This window comes from Gavia stellata, chromosome 1, assembly GCF_030936135.1.
Source record: "Gavia stellata isolate bGavSte3 chromosome 1, bGavSte3.hap2, whole genome shotgun sequence".
In the NCBI taxonomy this organism is placed as follows: domain Eukaryota; kingdom Metazoa; phylum Chordata; class Aves; order Gaviiformes; family Gaviidae; genus Gavia; species Gavia stellata.
The window spans coordinates 71,253,634-71,271,087 of NC_082594.1; the positions used below are offsets into that span (position 1 = coordinate 71,253,634).

At 41.3% G+C, this 17,454-nt stretch overlaps 1 protein-coding gene across 1 annotated transcript in view; it reads left to right on the forward strand.

Annotated features, from left to right (window-relative positions):
* The window catches only part of RFX8 (regulatory factor X8), a 29,497-nt gene extending 15,606 nt beyond the window's left edge, over positions 1-13,891 (forward strand). Inside the window, exons 9-15 of the mRNA XM_059825978.1 lie at positions 430-543; positions 1,202-1,352; positions 2,764-2,822; positions 7,087-7,243; positions 8,798-8,892; positions 10,036-10,150; positions 13,632-13,891. Coding sequence (XP_059681961.1) covers positions 430-543; positions 1,202-1,352; positions 2,764-2,822; positions 7,087-7,243; positions 8,798-8,892; positions 10,036-10,150; positions 13,632-13,891 — 951 coding nt within the window. The remainder of the gene's footprint in view (positions 1-429; positions 544-1,201; positions 1,353-2,763; positions 2,823-7,086; positions 7,244-8,797; positions 8,893-10,035; positions 10,151-13,631) is intronic.
* Positions 13,892-17,454: the final 3,563 nt, after the last annotated feature.

Sequence of the window (17,454 nt, forward strand, 5' to 3'; positions counted from 1 at the left end):
TTATTTATGTGATGGTTTGATCTAAGGTAGATGATCATTTACAGACAAAAGGAGTATTCAGTCAAATCGTTGGGGAATTCTTAATTAACACAACATGCTCCGAGAATCTGAGTTTACAGGCATATCCTGAGCACTCCTGGCACATCAACAGGTCTGAGCCCAGCACAAAACTCAAGGCCATGGACATATATCTTTCATTATATCCGCATATTCATGGCACAATTCTTTGTTTCTCTCCTCTTTCTTACGCTGCCTTGTGAGGTTCAGCTTGTTGCCCCAGGATGCTTTCACTTATGCTGGAGCCTGGCTAGGACAGGGCCAGGCAAAGAGCCCAGCTCCATGGTCATTCTTTTTCTTCTGTGCTGAATTACGCTTCACATTTCACAAGTGTAAAATCAGTGAAAATTCTTAAAGGACTTTGTGTGACAGGTGGAAGACTGTATCATGTCATTCTGGAGGTCTCTGCAGCCTGAAAGAATAGCACTGATGTCCTTGCCAGATGTGTGCCAGCTGTTCAAAAGCTATGACAGGCAGCTATTCAAGGTACTGTAGACACACTTGTTTGTTGTAGTTATGTTATTATGTGTTTGTGTCTTTTTGGTAGTTCTAAGTGAGGAGAAGGGCCAGCTGTTTCTTGTGTGCTGTACAATGGGATTTTCATTCGTACCTCAAGTCTTTTCTTTGGCTTCTTCCGAGACAGCACAGTATGGATTTTGAAAGGAGCCGGTGGAATTTGAGTTAACTTCCATTTTGCTGCTATACATTCCTTTGAAAGTCCCTAATATCAGTGGAGTATGCTGTTATAAATGTGGTCTGTGGTTCTGGCATGAGGCTGTGTGACTGCAATTTTGACTGATAACTGTTTTCCAAATTACCAGAGTTATTTTTCCTTTGAGAACACTATTGCATTTCTCAGTGACATTCCACATAGAAATACACAGTTTTCTGATCAAAATAATTTGCTTCTTATTTACAGTAGGTCATTAAGTAGTGTCTAGTCATTAATTAAGGAAATGACATTTATTGTTAGGATCTTTCCTTCTGCTAATAAAAGTAGCTTAGCTATTACTTAATTGGAAGAAAACAATGGGCTTATTTACGTTTACATTTACATTTAAACTATCAAAACAATTTTGTTTCATGCTGCTGTAAATATCTGCAGTACACCAGTCACATGCAGGTCCATTAATTTGTATTCTAGGAAATGGAGAACATCCTACTTTATGATTTCCTGGAGGAGGTGCCTGTACAACACATGAACTCAATCAGACTGTTCAGTAAAAATATTGAACTTTGGCTGCTTAAAGCTTTGGAAGGGTTTCCACTACTGCTGCAAACATCCAAATCTAAAGGTATTTTTGAGTAATAGATTTTCATAAAATAATCTTTGCTTAAACTGCAGAGAAAATTGTGTTATAAGACTCTTACAGAAATTATTTTAAAAACTTTTTTAGCTGATGTAACTTCGATAGTAGTGAGGACTAGAGTTAGCTGGGATACAGTTAAAAATAAATAGATAATCTGTGAGACTGAATTTAAGCCAAAATTATTGCCAATTCATGGTAAATTAAAGTGTAGTTGAATATTTTTAAAGATCTGTCTCTTGCCATGATAGCTTTGGCTGTGTAGATGACTGAATAATACACAGTCTGCCCTCTGAAATTTAGGTATTGTTCTGTCTCTTTACCTTGCAAGTGGTTTTATGCAGATAAATTAATGAACGGCTATAGCACAGTTCGATATAAAGGGAAGAAAGCCGTAGTCCCATAGGGAAATTATGACTTTGTCATTAGAGGAGGATTTGAAAAAATCTGTACTGTACTAAGATGTGTGTATATGTGTGGGTTTATAAATATGTACGTACATACATATATTTATATATGATGATGAAGATTCTGACTGAAACATAATGTTGCTCAGTTGCTCATTGAGTGAAGACCAATTCCTCAGTGGCAAAGCAGGGCTCCTGTGTAGACAAGAGAGATTCATATGCTCAAAGAAGACTTGCAGACAGTCTTAATTCTGGCATTTTCTTACATTTGAATGCTTGACAGTAATGCGATTTTAACATGCATGTGCATGGAAGTATATGTAATTAATCAGCTGCGACCCTTTGTATATACATCCTGGTCTTTCTGGTTTGTACAAACTTCAGAGAAACAGAATTTTTTACTTGAAAACCATTACCTGTCTACAGAAGTTTGTAAGTTGCTCTATACTCGATTTGCCTGTAACTAAGAATCAGTTATTTTATATTTTATTCTTAAAAAGGATATTATTGTCATAATTACAACACATTATAAACAGGAGAAAATAGAACCAAAGTAACCAACTCCTATTAACAGTGCTGCAGAATTATAGATGCATAAGGTGGAAACGTGAATCCTCTGAAGAAAATATAGGAGGTTTAGAATTAATGTTGCTTTCATTCACCTTAAACCATACTTGTAAAAGAGTATTAGTCTTGATTAAGAAGTACTTAATGCCAAAAAAATACTGGAAGTGTCTTTCCTGTGTGTCATGGGGTAACAGATTTGCAGTGAAGGAAGAGTGGTGACCTGGGCAGCTTCTGCTTGCAAGCTTCAAACTGCGAGGGCCCCCAGCCCAGCCCATAATGCCGGCTCAGTGCCCCTGCTGTGCCCTCCGTTAGCCTGCGGCTCCCCTAGGGATCGTCTTTCTAACTTAAAAGATCTGTCTTCATTAACGGCTTTTAGGCTGTAAAATATTAATGATATGAAACATGTGCCTCTTCTTCTTGAACAGAAGTTACAGTGTTTATGAACAGACTCAGGAGAAAGACAGACCTTTCTAACATGGCCAAGGTAAGTTCCAGAGTCCGTGACACAAAAAAGCTGGGCATCTCATTCACTCAAGCAGTTTGGGCTATTTATGAGATGCTCCATTGTAGGACAACAGCAGCAGCACAGGTGTTCTTAGCTGTATACTGACCATGGTCCAAATCATGCTCACCCTCCCACCCATCTCTTCCCACACCGTAAGTATGCTGAGGGGGCCTTTTCCTCCCTCTGGATTCTGTGAAAGCCTCTGAGATATGGTCAATCGTCCCCCATGGAAAGGAGAACACAGTAGCTGGAAAGGTCAGCTGACAGTTTCCTGTATCTTCGCCCAGCCACGCGAAAGCCAGTCAGATAGCACGTGCTGGAGTTATTCTAAAATCGGTTTTATGTAGCATCCTGACCACCCTCTCTGACGAGTGCTACAGCAGCCTGCACAAGGGAAATCACAAATATGCCGGCTGCAGAGAGGCTGCGTGGTCAGGGAGCAGGGTGTGAGGTCTACAAGGGCACGAGACCCTCACCCTTTTCATGGATCCCAGGGATCAGCTGGCAAAATCTTCTCCATCTTCTGACCGGACAGTGTTGGAAGGAGTGCTGCAGGGAAGCATCTTCTGAACTTTCCTCCTCAGGGTCATCACTCAGACTGGCTTTTCTCCTTGGGAAGAAAGAGACAAAAATCTCTCTAACAATTAATATCTCTGCCTGCTTTTTGCTCTACAGTACCATTCCTCTCAGCTACAGTGACAAAGGAGATGCATCCAGGAGCTGCATTTTTAACCCTTTGAACACTGCAAACGAAATTGTTTCATTAGCCTGTACTTATTCAGTGCTGCATTATTATGAGGGGCTGTACCCTCCCTGCAGCCTTCTTCCCATTGTCGACCTTGGATACTTCCAAAACCTTGGCTTTTGAGGTGGTCCGGGCCACGACAGAACAGGTAGCTCACGAATGGGGAAGAAAGCAAAAGAGAACAGGTGGTATATTACCTCCTCTTCTTCAAACAGCAAGTACAAGATTCTCCCAACCTGACGCCTGGCTTAAATCACTACACTATATCCCCACAATAAAGGGGAGGAAGGAAGGGAACTGCGGCTTCATGAACTGCATGGCAGTGTCACATTCTTCCTTAGTAAACGTAGCTTCTCTTTATGGGAAAACTCATAACCAGCAACACACAAAGACACACCTCACTTCAAAAAAGTTTTAAAAAATCATAATAACTGCACAAACATGCATAGGTGCGCTAACACAAGCAAAAGGTTGCCTTCTGTGAGGTGCTGAGCACTTGCAGTTCCCATTTACTGCAGCAGCCCTTGAAAATACTAAATACTTGAAAAGCTCAGCTTCATGTGCTTCTAAACAGTGCTTCTTATGCATCGAAGGACATGATCCAGCAAGACTGCAAGTGCCAGCTGTTTCCAGTCACTTGCATTCGATTTGCGTACTCACATTTTACATCACTCTTCTTATGCTCGAGCCATGATGTCAAGGGGCTGGTTGCAGCTTTTCGCTTCTTCCCCGCGTGTTCCTAACATGCAGAAAAGCTTCAGAGAGTCAACATTGAATTTACACAATCAAGATTTAGGGCAAGAGAATTTCAGCCTAGCTGGGGGGAATTCTCTAGCGGCAGCCTCTGGTTCCTCTACACCCCCTTTACACCATTTAACTGGCACAAAGTGAACCTCAGAGACATGACAATCTGGGTCAGATCTACTCTTACAGCCGAGCACATTCTGAGCCTTGTTCTTGTTCATGCTAAGGAGCTCTTGGCACTGTTCTCACAAGTGAATGATGTTTGCACCTTCTCTAGAGCCTCTTTAAAATACAAGGGAAGGGCAAAGGAATTCCAGTGTACCTGATGACTACCCCCATCGCAGTTTAAAAGCAATAGTTTCAGTAAGTGAAATTATGTAAGTCTTGTAAATGGGCATCCCCATAGCCTTTCAGCAGTCACGTAGCCTCTATTACAACTTGTGTTAGAGATCTTGCCAAAGCCATGGATACTGGGATCCAGCAAAACAGTGTACGAAACAAATACCGGCTAAACATTCTCCTGCAAATGCATCCCCCTGTCCAATGCACACCAGAAAATGGTTAGCTGAACACCACAGGTGGCTAAAATTTTCAGCTTGTGAGAAACATGCAGATGCTTCATGGGGAGGTAGACGTCCCTCAGAAAGGACCGCTGAGTGTTTTAGTCAGTCAGACCCAATCCTAGGCTTGTATGGACTCGTATCCCATTTCCCCTGGAGGCCCTCATCAGAGGCTCATGTGAAGTGGGTATGAGTAGTGCAAGTGATACCTCACTCCTCCTCCATTGTACTCTCCTGGGTTCCAGCAATCTGAGATGAAGGTTATATCCACATCTTGGTATTTAATAGCTTGATTTTGGCATCCACAACATCTTGGGGTAGTGAGTTCCAGGGTTTGATTATTTGTTGTGTGAAAAAATACTTTCTTTTATTATTTTAAAATTTCTACCCTTCTTCATGCAATTCTCCCTGCAAACCTCCATCACATCCTTCCTCAGTTATTTCTATCTGAAGCTGAAGTTTGTCTCATCTTCTCACATAGGAGTCATTTGATATTTCTAATCACCCTTCTCAGTTTTCTCTGTCTAAAACGCACCTGGAATTCCAGCTACAGACTGATGGTCAAAGCAGGTGAGAGCGCTCCTAATGAGAAGTACTACGGAGGAGCTGTGCAGCTGCAGCCTCTGAACAGTGTAACCACACCGTCCCTTGTAGGGTACTTTGCAATAATTTAGCCACCTGGTGAGAAAACAGGAACCATTTTGGCAGGGTCAGCATTCAAAAGAAAAAAAAGTAACTTTCCCATCATGTGTAGATAAAGCAGGCTGACAGCTGCTACTACCTGGACATGCAGAAGTAATTAGAGTATAAAAAGGTGCAAATTCCCTGCAAGAAAGGAATGTGAATATGCTGCTTGTCATTTCCTGGGGCTGATTCCTGCTTCTGGCAAGCTGTACTTAAGCATTGTCAGGGCTGGCTCTCAGTTATTTAGAGAATCATATTTAGTATAGTGAAGTGCAATGGCTAAAGGGACTAGTCTAAAACGCTGGGACATGGAGCTGGGTGCTAGCAGTGTACTGAAGATACTGCCCCCGGTAGTTCCCAGCCTTTGGGTCATGTGCTCTTCTTGCAAGCAGCAGCTCTTCTTCTGACACTGCAAACTCCAAGTAAAATAAGCAAAAAGACTTTGTCTTTCACTTGGCTGAAGGGGATTACCGAGTGAGAATCAGAGTGCTTTTGGTATTTCAGTAAAGCTAGCAGAATGATGAAAAAAAAAATTGCTAGACTGGGAATTATGTTGGCAAGCAAATGGTCAGCTGCATTCACTGCTGCTTGTAGGGTCATGGTAAGCACCTGGTGAATGGCATTTGTTAAAATGTTTATGAATCCTGAAGTTTTTCTGAATTTTACAAAAAGTATTTTTCCAGTGGAAGGCCCAACTGCACATGGATCATTCATAAAAAAGCCCCAAATTCAACAAAGCTTTTAGGATCTTACTGATTTCAGTATACAATTGAGAGACTAAATGTATGGATTAACAAATGTTAATGGATTCAGATTTTATTTCCTTCACTGTTTTTCATCATTTCATCAAGAATCTGAAGCAATACTGTGTGATATTAGCAATTAATTAAAAAAAAAAGTGAAGATATGAGGATCAAATGTTAGGCTGAAAATTGTCTGCAATATCTATGTGAGTAACACTTTTGGGGACAAATATGAAGCCAGATTCATTCACAAATGACTCATAAGCAGATAAATGGGATAAAATCCCAACTAACATTATTTTAACTAATACCATATTTCTAATGTTACTTTTACCTTCCCAAAGGCTTGGGCAACTTGAGAAAACTTGCCTTTGAATTTAATTGTAACATGTGCTAAGGACAGGTAACATCGAGGGAAAGTCAGCCCTGATACAACATTCCATGTTTTAGACAAAATACCATTATGTGGCATGAACTATAATAACTCTAGGCAAAACCAATTGCCCAGGCAATTGCCCAGATACTTCAAGCATGTTAGCCTTGTCTGCTCCATCACAGACAACAACACAGAGTGTCATTGAAAAGAGTATCTCCCAGAACAAAAAACTCTTGAAGACAACTTAAGATTCATCTCCTTTGATTTATTTTTTTTTTTTCCAATTTGGAGACTGGTTATATAAAGTCTAGTATTGAATAAGGGAAGCTTTTTGACTGAGGTAAGGGTTTGAGAAAATGAAAGGCATTAACTGTTTTCTTATTCTCTGTAGACAATGAGAACAGTCTTGAACAGCAACAGCAAAGTCACTGTTCTGCGATCAGACTTGCATGCTGTCATCAATCAGGGATTTCTGGATGTGCCTGGAAACCTCTTTCAAAAGAAGTTTAGGAATCCGGAGGAGCTCCAGAACGACATAGAACTGAAATGTAATTTTGCTATATTTTGTCTATCCGCTGAAGCCCTCGCTTGCCATTGTTCAAGCTCCAGCATTTCCTCTTGTTTATTCATGGCATCTGCCCTAATGGGAATTACAGTCTTGCTGTAACCCCAAGTACTGGAAAAGAGCCAATAAAAATGAGAATGCAGCATGTAATATTATCCTTTTAACTTAAAGGTTAAGAATGAAAGGCTTTCCATTCTGACACTCTCTTAAAGCTTTCTGTGGCAGCAGGAGTGGGGTTTGTGTTACTAAATGATGTATCTTCCAGAAGGTGGTTGACAAACAGGGATATTCATTTTTTATCATTTTCTTTGACAAAAATAAGTTTCCAAGAGTTGCATTTCGCATTTTCCTCTGTTACTAATTGAAGTACACAAAATCATTTCTTGTGGCCAGATTTTAAAATACCACATGCCGAACTGGACGAGGACTATTGGCCTTTCAGCTTTCGTGTCCTTTCGCTGTATTGCGGCCTGTGGGATCGATGTGCTGCTGTAAACAATAAAATACACAGTTTGTATGCAGCCATGACATAATGCATTTGCCAGCTTAATGAAAAAGGATGGGAAAATAATGGCAAGTTAATTTTTAGATTAATGGGCTGCCATTTAAATTATTAGCAAGAGACAGGAAAGTTGGACGAAGCTGTGCACAGAACTGACAGGGGGAAACCTCAGCTCTTTGTTCCTGGCCTGCCACCGACTCGCTTGCTGACAAGGGATGCGTCACAGCCTTTCCGTGACTGCTTTCAGTGGGAATAATAATTTGCCTTCTGCATGGAACCATCAGGAGAACCATTTAAATAATATTTATATATGGCTTAAAATCAAAAATACTGTGCAGAATGCTTTTATTACATTTGCTCGTTATATTAATAATGGTCATATTCTTTCCAAGGGGGATTTATTGCATTCTCTGTTTTCGTTGGTTTTCCAAATTGTTATTTATAATAAGCAAGGTTTCACAGACCCTATCCATATGCCTTCTTGAAGGAAGATGTCTCAGTTAGAAGGGTGTAAATTCAGAGAGGTGCAATAGTGTTGTACCATCTGGCACTGGGTGGTAGGTTCCAAGCTTTTGGGGGAACAGCTGCATTGGTATTTGGCAATATAATTTATACTTCTGATGGTCTACAGAATATTCTGTATTTTCTGTTATTGTTTTAAAACTGTTTCCTCCCCCTCAACAGATAGAACAAGACTTTTTTTTTCTCAACCACATAAAATCTCAAGATAAGTAAGTTGGTATTGCATATAACCAAATTCCAGCTTTTGCATTTGAAGTGTTTATTCTTGCCATGAGGACTAGGTCAGTGTAGATACAGTAGAAATGGACACAAATATGCATTCTGACTGATTTCAAAGTAGGGTACTATTCCTCACTAAAGGAGTAGTATGACTATAGTAATCATAATGCTATAAACAGATGTCTTAATATATTTTAAGATAAAGATAAAAGAAAAAAAAGCTAAAAAGTGAAGAAACAAACCAAAAAGCAAGCCAATCACTTCAAGGAATGATCTCCCTTTTGTATTTCATAGGTTTGAATGACTTAATGTCTTTGCTGGCACCTTCCACAGATATTCGGGTTCTCCTGAACTGTGTGTCTTCAAATCTTCAGGCTTTTGTCATTCAGGTATAAAATTAATTTAATAATTTTGGAAAAGAAAGAGTGACAATGTAATTTATCCTACTATATGCTGACTGTGATTAGTCTGCAGGAGCTACATTGTACACTAGCAACCTGACCAGACTGCAGATTTGCATAAATACAATTTATGCATGCTGCAGAAAAAGGGGGAATTAACTGCCATACAAAAATTCCATCTGTGCAAACAACTACAAGCACATTTCTGCACATATATGCACTCACGCCGTTTCCGTATCTGTTCTTATTTTGTAGACACATATTATAACAGTCCCTGATAAACCAAAATTCAGAAGAAAAATGTTAGTAAAAATGAAGAGAACACTTCATGATTCCTGAAATCTTTGATTCATTATTTTAGCAGGTGGTAGGAGAGTGATAATTTCTAGTACAATGTCTCTAGCTCTTGTGAAATATTCAAGTATGATCATCCCCGTATATGCACCTTTCCATAGGTTACCAACTCTACCACCCCTGTTCCATCACTGATTCAGAATTAGCAGAAGCTTGATGGCACCACCGCATTTGGTTTGTTGCCAGACCAATTAATTTGGGTCTGGGCAGTGGTTAAAGTCTTTTTTTTTTTTCCTTTCTGAAGCAGCAGGGTAAACTGTACTTCTTTAGCTTGATTATTCCTTTTTTTTTTTGCTTTTAAATTAAGAATAGTACTTTGCAGTTCTGTGGTGCCTTCATCTGATAGAACCGTCAGCTATCTCATGGGATGGTATAGAGAATATGGAGCAGGACTTTTCCTGGGGCTTGACAGTTACAGGGCATAAGGCAATAGACACAAGTTGCAGCAAAGAAAATTTCCAATAGATAAAAACAGAATTACCATGAGAGTAGTTAAGCATGGGAAGAAGTTATGCAGAAAGGCTGTGGAATCTCCATCCTGGAGGTATTCAGGACTTGGCCGGGCAGGGCCTGAACTAAGCTGGCCATGCTTTGAGCAAGAGGTTGGATTAGATGATGTCCAAAGATCCCTTTCAACCTAAGTTATTTTAGGATTCTAACAAAAAACCCTGCTTGTTCCACCTTTGTATGCAGTTTGTACAGGGAAATACTCTGCAACACAATAAGGAATTCTTTTAACCAACTTTATCATAAAGCAATTTTTTTCTCTATCTGCAGCCAAGCAGGAGTGAAGAGGAGTTTAGAAAACTGGCGTCGGATTTCCAGTTGAGATGGAACTTCCTACTGAGTGCAGTAAGCAAGGCTATGACCCTCAACTATGCAGAGAGTTTTGGTAAGTAGGATCTTTGTGACTCTCATCTGATATGCCCCTTTCTGCCCTGAGATGGCAGAGGCACCAGATCATTTTAACTGACATATATTCACACTACGGTTAATAGGGGCATCACTTCTTCCTACTCCCTTCCTTGCATCAAGCAGCACCATTTACCCGGTGATGCAGCGAGCCAGGTCAGGGAAATCAAACGATTAGCTTTCAACCAGATGTGTTTTCTGATCCAAACTCTAGGATGAGCAGAAGGGAGGGAAGTAGGAGCATGCAGCTGGAGATGGTGGGAAGGACAGGACTCCCTCTTTCTGCAGAAGCCATCATTTGTCTCTGGAAATAGGGGGAACTGCAGCCTGAGGTGTGAGCCTCTGCTCTCCCTCCCTACAAGAGCTGCACACCCCAGCAGAAGGGTGTGATGGAACACTGGGGCCGCTAATACCCCAAATCATAAAAACTCCAGATCTCTCAAGCGATAGCTCCCAGTCCTTCACATTCTTTCTGTATAATACAGCCAGAGTAGAGCCACCACCATAACTACTTGTCAAAAAGGCAGTTTGTTCCTCTGACAACAGCTATATGCTCCTTTTCCTTATGCCTTACTCTGACATAAGTGCTTGCCTAGCCAGCAGCAAGCCTGTGTAAGGTGTTAAACTCACTGAAAACTAGTCACTCCTTTAGCTGGGTTAGTTTTCTCTCTGTTTTAGGGCTCTGAGCTGTCAAGCATGAAATCCATCCCACACCACTGCAAGGCAAGAGAAGAGAAAGGACTGTGCAGTCACAGTCACTCGAAGCGGCTTGAAGTGGTACAAACAGCCTCTTCAATTTCTATATTGCATCAACCCCACCTGCCTTTCTCTTCATTTGTAAAACCTTTCAGAGGCTCTTTCGCTATTATCCATTCTGCAGAAATGCACCATCTCCTGTGAGTAGCATCTGATCCCAAACTGCATGAACTGCTTTTCAGAAATTCAAAGGAGCACCTTCATACTTTTTCCCTCTTCTGTTGGATGGGGTTTCACACAAATAGCCAAAGAAAACCTCATTATCTTCTTTGAAATTCCCATTCAAAATCACACTTTCATGTGTTTCCTACAAAGACATAACAAAGGGGTATGTTAAGGTTGTTGCCTTTTGTATTCTTCATTGTTCTTCCCCTGCTAATGTCTGTGTTTGTACACGTATGTGCGCACCCCTTTTCAACATCTAGCTGCTACTTTTTGCCTTATATTTAGATTGCAAACTCTCTGGAGCAGGATCACAGTTTTGTTCTGCATCTGTGGGGAACATTGCACGGTAGGGTCCCTTGTACCTCAGCTGCTGCATTACAGTAATAATAAAATAAACATTCCCTTCTTTCCCTCCAGAGGAGTTCTGCACAAAACTCTCCAATGTTACATGCAATGGTATGGGCAATGAGAAAATTAGGAATTAATTCCAAGAACACTGGAAGCATAATGTTTATTGAAATTCCCTATGAGGATGAAATTTTCTTTCCTCTTTACACCACAAGAAGAGTTCAATGAATTGCCCCCCTGTTCTGCAGTTGTTGGTGGTTGGGGACACAACTGATGGAGAGCAGCCCTTCCTCTGCTGAGCTTTCCTTAAACTAGTTACAAATTATATTTTCTTCCCACTATACTTTGATAACACTAAGATTGAATTTATTCTCACATATGAGAGGGTTAAAAAAGGTCTTTTAATCTTTCTCTGTGACGCTCCAATTAATTTGATCATTATTATCTTCTTTCTTAATACCTTTGGTTCTTTAAGATGTTGGGTTATATGACCTATGAATATCCCTTCTTTCCCATGTTTCTGTTCCAGTAGGATTTTGAGTTTTAGTGGACAAGGATGAAGCCGTTATGTTAACAAGCCATCTAGTGTAAAAGTTCTGTACTGAGGGTTATTGCTTTTCAGAAATTTCTTAATTCTCAGCATTTACTGCAGGAATGCAGGGCATCCTGCAGGTCAAAATATGTAGCATCCACACTGAGGAAACACAATTACTTAGGGAAACGTGTGAGTGGCATGTTAATGCAGTGTGCCTCCCCCCAAAATAAACCACATACCATAAACCAAAACCAAACTTACTTCTGCCTGGGGCTCTTGACTGAAGCTTGGCACATCTGGCACACATAATACACTGGCATACTTACACCTCTGAATTTAGGATTGACTTTTACCCTTTTCCAGCCCAGCCTCCACATGGGTGATGCCCAAGTGTGATCTGAGGAACCATGCAGTTACCACCACTGTAAGGCAGCAAGGAGCAAGTGTGCTACAGCAGTCAGGGCTAATGGGACCTCTACAGCTCTTCCAGCTCCACCTCCCCTCCAGCAAATGTACCTCTACCTATCTCCATCACAGAGCTTCACATCAGCTGGTACACCTCCATTTTCTTACCGATCTCCCTTCCGAGGCATGCAGGGATGTATGGCTGAGCCATGCTGGCTGGACAGTGACCTGTGCATTCCTCTTTTGCAAGCAAGCTGCTTCAACCTGCTCCCTCTTCAAAACTCTGTCCCCCTGTTATCCCAAGGGACAACTGGAGTGGTAGCTTTTGTTTCATACTTAGTCTTATTGAATATGTTGAAAACACCTGTAAGACTGTTAGAAACACTCATGGACTACCAGTGTCAGGTCTGTATAGTTTGAACTCCAAGTATAAAAGTCCCTTTCCTTGACCCATAGATAAACAAGTACTTCCACTTTGCTATAATTTAAAGATGCGCAAAAGGACAAACAGCAGAAGCAGCAGTTTCTCAGACACATATAACATCAGAAGCAGCAGCTTCTCAGACACATATACATCAGAAGCAGCAGTATTTTTCATTTTTAAAGGTCTCTAACCTTGGTCGTTCATATAAATTCTGGTATCTCCTTGTTGATGTCCATGTAAACACTCTTGCGGGGTGCAGAGGTTATGAATTGCTTGATGAATTCCTATGCAGATTTATGGCATGGAAGAAGACCTACTCTTTACTGTAAGGGCTTTCAACCAAGGTCTGATTCAAAAGTCAACGGCCTCAGTGAGTGCCTCTTGGCTTTTAGCAGTTATACCCCAAGCTGCAAGGTAGGCCATTTAACGTCATAGATACAAGACATACAGACATCGGTAGGAGGGTTTGCTTGGGAAGAGGTGGAATGATTTCTCTGTCTGAGGGGAGAATGTGGTTGTTGATAAACCTTGTAGTAGCAGTGAACGTAGGGGAAGAACTTGAACAGGAAAGCGAATAAACACAAGTACACTTTCCACTCTAGCTAAAACAGAGGGAAAAGGCTCTTGTTTATGTTTAAAATCTGCAGTTGGTGCCTATTTTGCTGTGATATTTGGAAGTACATAATGTCGTAAGTACTATTTGATGAGTGCTAGTCTGCTACTTTGTCTAGACCATTACTATAATGAAGCCCTTCAAAAAAGAACACATCATGAAGATAAGCAAATGAAGAGGTTGCTAAAATTATTTTTGTTTTTCTTTAAATCTAGGATCCTGGCATTTGTTTAATTTGCTGCTCATGGATTTTGTGGCCCACCTTTTCCTGTCCTATACAAAGGAGGAGGGAGATGAAAGTTTCTGGGTTGCAAAGCAAAATGAGCCCCCTGTTCTGTGGGTTTATGAGCCCAGCCATCTCTGGGGCTATTTTGCAGAAGAGCAACCTCAAGCCAGTGCTCCACAGACAGCTCTCATAACTTTGATGCAGAGCCAGAGTAACTTCGGATTAAGCAACGTTTTACCAGAGTTCTGAGCTGTTTGGTGGACACAACCACAGGCAGCAAGGTGAAATAAACATGAACTTTAAAGAAAATTGCAAAAAAAAAAAGTTATAAATTGGGTAAATTGGGAGGGATCCGGGGGGGTGTGGTTGTTTGGGGGTTTTTATGTGTGTAAAGTAGAAATAATGAAGTCTAGGTTTGCACATAGCTATGTCCAATGTCACCTAAACCTCAAGCCACAAAGCATCCTCCACATCCCACCCCCACCCCACAATCCTATCAAGGGATCGTAATCTCCACACCACCCACCTCCCCATCCCCGCAGCTCCCTGATTCTTTCCTTAGGTTTCCAGCAGATCTTTGGCGCTTCTTCAGATTCCCCGAGCGTTGTCTAAGCAAGAGCACCGCTGTTCTGGTGGGCTGGGAGCAGCTTGTGGGCCAGCTGACAAACAGGCTGCACATGTTTATTGATCAGAAGAGAGAGCCCATGGTGTGGTCTTTTCTCGCTGTTGGAAGCACTGAGAGGCTCTCTTTCCTCCACCTACCTGTTAGTTTTATCAAAAGATGCAGAAACGTGAAATCCTTGAGACCTTTCTGCTCCACCAGACTTTCTTGCAGTCAGTGCACTGCTTCAAACTTACTAGCATAAGGGATGACATACAGGTAGAAAACAAGATAGACTCTAAGTTTTCCTAGGATACAAAGCTAAATGTACGAACATATGGGAACATGGATCAAGCCTCTGTGCTTAATACAAATGATGAATTAGACATTCAGCTGGTTTCAGATTTCTTTTCCATGCAGTAACAGCACCTTTCTTAAATCTCAGAGAACATTGTGTCCTCCAGAAAACAGTGCTGGACAAATGTTAATGGCACCAAGACTCATGAAGAAAATGACATTTTTGGGGTGATCCTGCTATAGTTATTTTACTCCCAAGATGTATTCAGCTTCCGTAAACTAGGACCAGGACTGGACCGGACATGGACTGTTTTAAAAACATCTTTATTAAAGATCCTTGGTAGACCCTTGTTTTTTTAAATATAAGATATGCTAAAACTAGGTCAGCAATGAAAATTGGAGGGGAGAAAGAAGGTACAAAGGGGACAAACCAAGAGTGATTTATACATGTGATGGGCATGTCTGACAGCTTTTGTTATTTTTGAAATGCAATATAATGGCCAATCCTGCCATACCACCTTAATGTCAAAAACCAAACTGAGCGGGGTGCAGGCTACAAGGACGGAATCTCTAAACCAATGATCGTCAGAAATTAGGAGATAAACCAGTAGAAATCTTGACCAATATCTGCCCTGCTTCCTATGCTCTTTCACTGTGCTGCCCATATGGGCTTTTGTATGGCCCACTATGCTCACTGCAATGCTCTTATGCGGGTGTCAGCAGACAAGGGTTTGACCCAGGTTTTGTCTGTGTAAGTGATGTGCCTATAAATACGTCTATCAGTTTTGCACATTTTGTACATGATCTCAAGAACAGAGCAAAGCTGACTAGAGTGAGAGACGAGGGGTGTTAGAGTAAGAGAGGAAGGGTGTAAAACGTGAAATGGGGAGTATGATGACTTGAGAGAAGGTACGGAGGAAAGAAGGAGACAGTGAAGGATTGGGAGAGTGTAGAAGGGGCTTAAAGATCCTAACAGCTGGTGGATTCTACCAGCCCACCTGCAAGATGCTGATAATGGTGGGATGAAAAAGACCTTCTAGTAAGAGCCTGCTGATGCTGTGGTTCAAGCATTTGCAGTTTGTGAGGGAGCTGAAAAACTTGAACGTGCAGCTCAAAAGGGTTTTGGGAGCTGTGACAGAGTGAGTGAGCACTTCTGCCTACTTGTGTCCTTCAAATGGGTGGTAGCTCCCACCTCAACCATCGCAGGCTCCTTCTTTTTCGGTGTCAATACGAATTCCACAGGTTGCTGAAAAACACAGTTGCCAAAAGCATCTCCATCACCCACGATTTTGTTTGTATCGCCATCTCTGTAGATCCTCTGAATAGATTCCCATTGCATAAGGACTTGCGTTCTGTGACTTTTGATCACCAAAAATCATCATCGTGCTCCCAAGCAACCATCTGTCCCTGCTCCTGACTAATCCCCGTTCGACCACAACTCATTCCGTGGGGCATCTAAACCCTCAGCAGCCTTAGCAGCATCCACCAGCCATGCTGCTGTTTCCTGGACCGCATTTCTGCTGCCTGACATACCACTCTGTGCATCACGAGTATATTACATAATTTTTCCTTTTAACTCCTATACCTCATGCAGCCTCTGCAGCTCTCTGCGACCCAGTGTCTTTCATCAGTTCCCATCCTCCACCCCATCCTCTGCCAACACCACCAGCCTCCGTATCTTTTCCATCTTGTCCTACAAGGCATTTCTATGCCTGTTATGCTTGGGGAAAAAATATGTTCATCGCACCTCCACCCTCATCTCATTGAAATTAGTGCTAAAACCTCAGCTTTGATATGAAACGCAGAAAAACGAGAGGGAGGTAACAGAAACTGGTAACAGAAATCAGAAAAGAGTCTCCCAACCTTGCCCTGATATCAGCAGCATCACTATGTGTCTGTGGCTTAGCAGATCCCTTCACGATCTTTTAGTTGTCACCTTCATTCTTCCTCTGCCTTCCCCATCTGCTTTTGGTCCTCCATTCCTAGTTCATGCTGAAAATAAATTACTCTCCTCAGCATAGAGACCATGTTCTTCCATTTGTTTTGAACAGCGCAGCACATTTCTGAATCTTTTTTTTTTAATATAATTTGAACCTTGAAACTAATTGTTAATAATCTTGAAAATGGAATACATTCCAAGTTGGTGACATCTCCCAAGGAAAACATAATTTTTATATGAAAAAAAGTAGAGGGCGGGGAGTGAGACAATACAAGATTTGAACACATTGGCTTAAGGGGGAATTTGGCAGACGAAATGCTCTATAGCCAAACGCACGTAGTATGAACTAAGAATTGTTGAAACCGGTGGCAGTAACGAAGATGCTCTGAGTGAGCCGTAATCTATAAAAGCGCAGCTCAGAGAGCATTGGCCCGATCTTTATTCCTTATCACAGAGCTTGCAGTTGCTTTCTCTCAGCACGAATAGCATTTTTTCATCTAGAAAATCCCATTCTAGGCTTCTTCTCTTTGTTCACTTGTTACCAAATTAAAATCCTATTAAACTGCACACCTGCAGCGGGTTTATCTGCAGAGCACCGTGCTGTAGCTTTTAATCCAATTCCACACCTCTGTAACATACAATATACTGCAAATCAGGACGCAGAGAGACGGAGGTTACGCTGTTCGTAGCTCTGTCGGCAGAGAACAAATCAAACACTTTAATGTGTTAAAAAGGGAGAAAAAGTAAGGACATAGTTAACTACTTCACTTAAAGGAATGATGAGTATTCATCTGAGTGGTCTGTATAATCCAGGATACAGAGATCAAGTGAAATCATTAACTAAAATGATCAAAAAATGAGAGTAAAATCTTGACCCTGCTTAAATTCAGTGGCAAAACTTCTGCTGATTTTAAGAAATCCAGGATTTCAGCATGAAAAAGCAGTCCCCATCAGGGGGAGAGACAGGCTGAGACT